Below are 3,729 nucleotides of genomic sequence, written 5' to 3'. Positions count from 1 at the left end.
ATCGATTTTGGAAAATATATTTTAATTCTTTGAGTAATACAGTCTGCTGTCTGCTGGACAGAGGGAAAGGAAAGATTGGATTTTGCTCTTGGATGTACAATAGTCGCAATTCCTGGTGCTTCTGAGAAGTCACTTATAAGCGGCTGCTATATAAAAACCATGGGCTCCCACAACTCTGTCCTCTAGGTACCAAACAAGAAGTTGGCAAGACCTCCGCTTGCCAAACTAGAAGCTTCCCAGATGCACCCTCTGCTTAGCTGACGGCTCGGCCATGAGCCTCACCAATTTTAAAGAAAAACGTCTGCTTAGATGATTTACTGCCCATAAATGTAAATCATCTACTTGATACGATTGCCAGGGACCAGAAGGACCGATGTGTTAATTAACAGATTCTTGGCAATCGTACGATCCTGACATATGATCGTCAAGGATCTGTTCTTAACCGTAACCGTTGAATGAATATCAGGAATAACAAGTAGTCTTACTTTCACTTGGATTCCAAAACCTCCACCGGACATGAAGCAACTAAACCAGAGTGCAAATGCTTGAGGGTTCGGCCCAAACAAAATCCAAAACATATATGTGAAAAGATGTTGTTTAAGCTAAAGAAAGTCTACAAAAACGTTATCATTGGTAGATGAAATACTAGAGAAAAGTGAGATGAGGATACCGAACATAGGGTAATCCGACCACTTGTCTATTTGCATTGCGAATGCAAATCATTGTCTAATCTTACATATTATTGTCATTATTGTCGATGAACATAAACAGAGAACTAAAAGCACAAAATGGAAAGGCAAACTAGCAAGCAGAAAGAGATGCTTCTCGTTTGCTGATGTCGACAAATCTCAAGCACAGCAGTAGGACCACTGCTCATCCTCAGCTGCATCAGAATCCGTGACGGTGCTGTAGTTATCAACATCAGAATAATAGTAGCCGTTGTTACCATTTGCAGCAGTCAAGCTGCAAGAGGAATTAACAAGATAAGGCATGTTATGAAAAGAACATGCCAGCCCATTTGCGGTAGCATCATGGTCCAAACCATGGCCACCCTCATCCAGAACATACTCCTCAGCACGGTGCTTGAGTTCCTCGAACATCATTTCAGGCTCATGCTGCATCACCCGCAGAACATCCGCACAGGAAGGCCCAGGAACCGCCCTTGTCACAGCAAAGCTGTGAGGACCATCACTCTGCGAGACACGAACAACACTTGGCCCGCCAAACAGATTGTGAATACTCCCCAGCGCCTCCTCATAGGCACCGCCAAGAAACATCCCTAGGTAGTAACTTCCTTCGCCACTTCCTTCTAATTCGTGAAGGGGCAAGCTCTCTTCACCTCCGATGAACTTCTCAATCTTCCCGTCACTGTCACAGGTTAAGTCAGACAATATTCCCTTCACCACCGGCTTTTGTTCGAGGCGATGGATTGGCATGATTGGAAACAGCTGGCCAATACCCCAGAAATCGGGTATGGATGTAAAAACAGACAAGTTCACATGATACGTCCTAACTGGATCCGAAGCCCCAATTGCCTTGTATACCAGTTCACACAATCCATCAACAGCAGCAAGCTGTTCAAGATCAAAAGATCCGTCCTTGAACTGTTCTACACATTTCTGCTTCAGTTGATCAGAATAGTGCAAGCATGTTTCGTACTCACCGCCCACAGCAGCTGCGGATAACTTCTGGTAATCAACAATAGCATCCTGGGGAAGCCTCTCAATTAGGTAGTTGAGGTCTCCAGAAGTCATCTGAGGCACACTATTCTTACTTGCAGATACAGCCTCAAAAACCAGAATTGAATGATGAGAGACAATGGCCCTCCCACTTTCACTGCATATCACAGGATGCTTAACCATCTTCCGGTCACAAACAGACCTAATAGCCCTAACAACAGCAGCTGCATATTCCTCCAAAGTATAACCAACTGAAACATCTGAATTCGGCGACTTTGAACCATCATAATCAATTCCCAAACCCCCGCCGATATCAAAAACCCCCATACGTGCACCAAGGCGGACTAATTCACAATAAACCTGAGCAGCTTCCCCTACCCCATCAGCTAACAAAGCAGTCGTGGGAATTTGGGAACCAATATGAAAATGCAACAATTGCAAACAATCCAACATTCCACATTGAGCTAATTTCTTAACAACACGCAATATCTGAGTAGTGGTAAGACCAAACTTACCTTTTTCACCAGAAGTTGATCCGAAATGACCCTGATGCTTGGTCCTCAACTTAGCCCTCATTCCAATCACCGGTCTAACGCCAAGCTTGCGGCTCAAATCAATGACCAAATCAACCTCCTCCTCCAATTCCAGCACAATCACAGTATTGAAATTGAGCTTCCTCCCAATCAAAGCAAGAGTAATATACTCGGCATCCTTAAATCCATTACAAACAAGAAAACTGTCGGGGCTTCCTTTGCAAAGAGCGCTCATAGCCAACAAAAGCTCGGGTTTGGAGCCAGCTTCCAAACCAAAGCGAAAAGCAGACCCAAATTTAACAATATCATCAACAACAAACTTGTCCTGATTACATTTAACAGGATAAACGCCCTGGTAATGACTAGGGTAGCCTTGGGAATCAATAGCAAGCTCAAAAGCCAATTGCAGGGACTCCACCCTGTTCTTCAACACATCCGGCAAGCGAATAATAATCGGGAGCTGCAACCCGAGGCCGCCCTGGTCTTTCGGGTCCGAGGCCTTCTTCACAATCTTCATCAAATCAATCTCCTGGTGAGCCATCGTGTTCGCTCCGTGCGGGTGAATCGAAACATTCCCGGAGGAATTCACGGAGAAGTAGGGCCCGCCCCAACGGTCAATCCGGTAGAGAGCAGACGACATCGCCGGCGACCAATGCGAATCCGCCGGAATCTCGAGCTTCTCCGGCGCCGGAAAAGTGACGTCCATCGGAGTGAACGGCGGCGGCGCCACGGCGGCGTCTACGCAACACGCGAGTGCAGGCATCTTGTGAAACAAGAAGAATAAGAAAAAGAATGAAAGAATGTGTATGTATAGGATTAGGGTTAGGGTTAGGGTTAGGTGGTGAGTGTATAGGTTGTAATGGATGGGGGTTTTAAAACCCGCCGAGGCCGGAGCCCCGGCTACCCCCGTCAAAAGAAGCAGAAAAGACCCGAAATGAACCCGATATACCCGAATTCACACACTAACACTGATATCCCCACACCTACTTCAGAAGAACAACAACAACAACAACACTGATTCAACGGCGGCGGAGGACGGGGCTGATTCGGCGGCTTTAAGGCGGAGAAATGAGATGAGGAAATTAGGGTTTGGTTTGTTTGATGGGGGCGCAAGGGAAGGCTGGGTATCAAAAGATTGTGGAGTGAGCGAGAATTGCATGAGGCTGGAAGGCTGTTTTTATAGCAACACGCACCCTGCTGGGCCCTGCTCCCTCTTTTTTTTCTTTTTCTTTTTCTTTTCTGTATAATATGAGTAGTAGTATAAAATTAAGTTGTGGTTCAGCGTTTGCGGACAAATAAGCTTTATATGATATCGTATTTTACTTCAAACTCCTCCTCTTTTGGAGGAGCCGTGTAACTGCTATATTACCCCTTACCCCGCCCCAAATCCGGACTGAATAGTCCAAACAATATATAATATATATTTTATTTAGAGTTAAGTTCAATGGAGACCACATTTTTTTTGGAGACCCGGAGACCATCTATGTTCTGCAGTTAAAATATTTCATAAAAACATT

At 45.2% G+C, this 3,729-nt stretch overlaps 1 protein-coding gene across 1 annotated transcript; it reads right to left on the bottom strand.

The window, feature by feature from the left end:
- Positions 1-581: 581 nt before the first annotated feature.
- On the bottom strand, positions 582-3,377 carry LOC108227186 (arginine decarboxylase). Its single transcript, XM_017402211.2, has one exon. It carries the CDS (start codon positions 2,973-2,975, stop codon positions 849-851), a length of 2,127 nt encoding a protein of 708 aa, XP_017257700.1. The 5' UTR covers positions 2,976-3,377; the 3' UTR covers positions 582-848.
- Positions 3,378-3,729: the final 352 nt, after the last annotated feature.

This window comes from Daucus carota, chromosome 6, assembly GCF_001625215.2.
Source record: "Daucus carota subsp. sativus chromosome 6, DH1 v3.0, whole genome shotgun sequence".
NCBI classification, from domain to species: Eukaryota; Viridiplantae; Streptophyta; class Magnoliopsida; order Apiales; family Apiaceae; genus Daucus; species Daucus carota.
The sequence above is the reverse complement of the archived record's forward strand: the minus strand, read 5'-3'. Positions and strand labels throughout refer to the sequence as shown.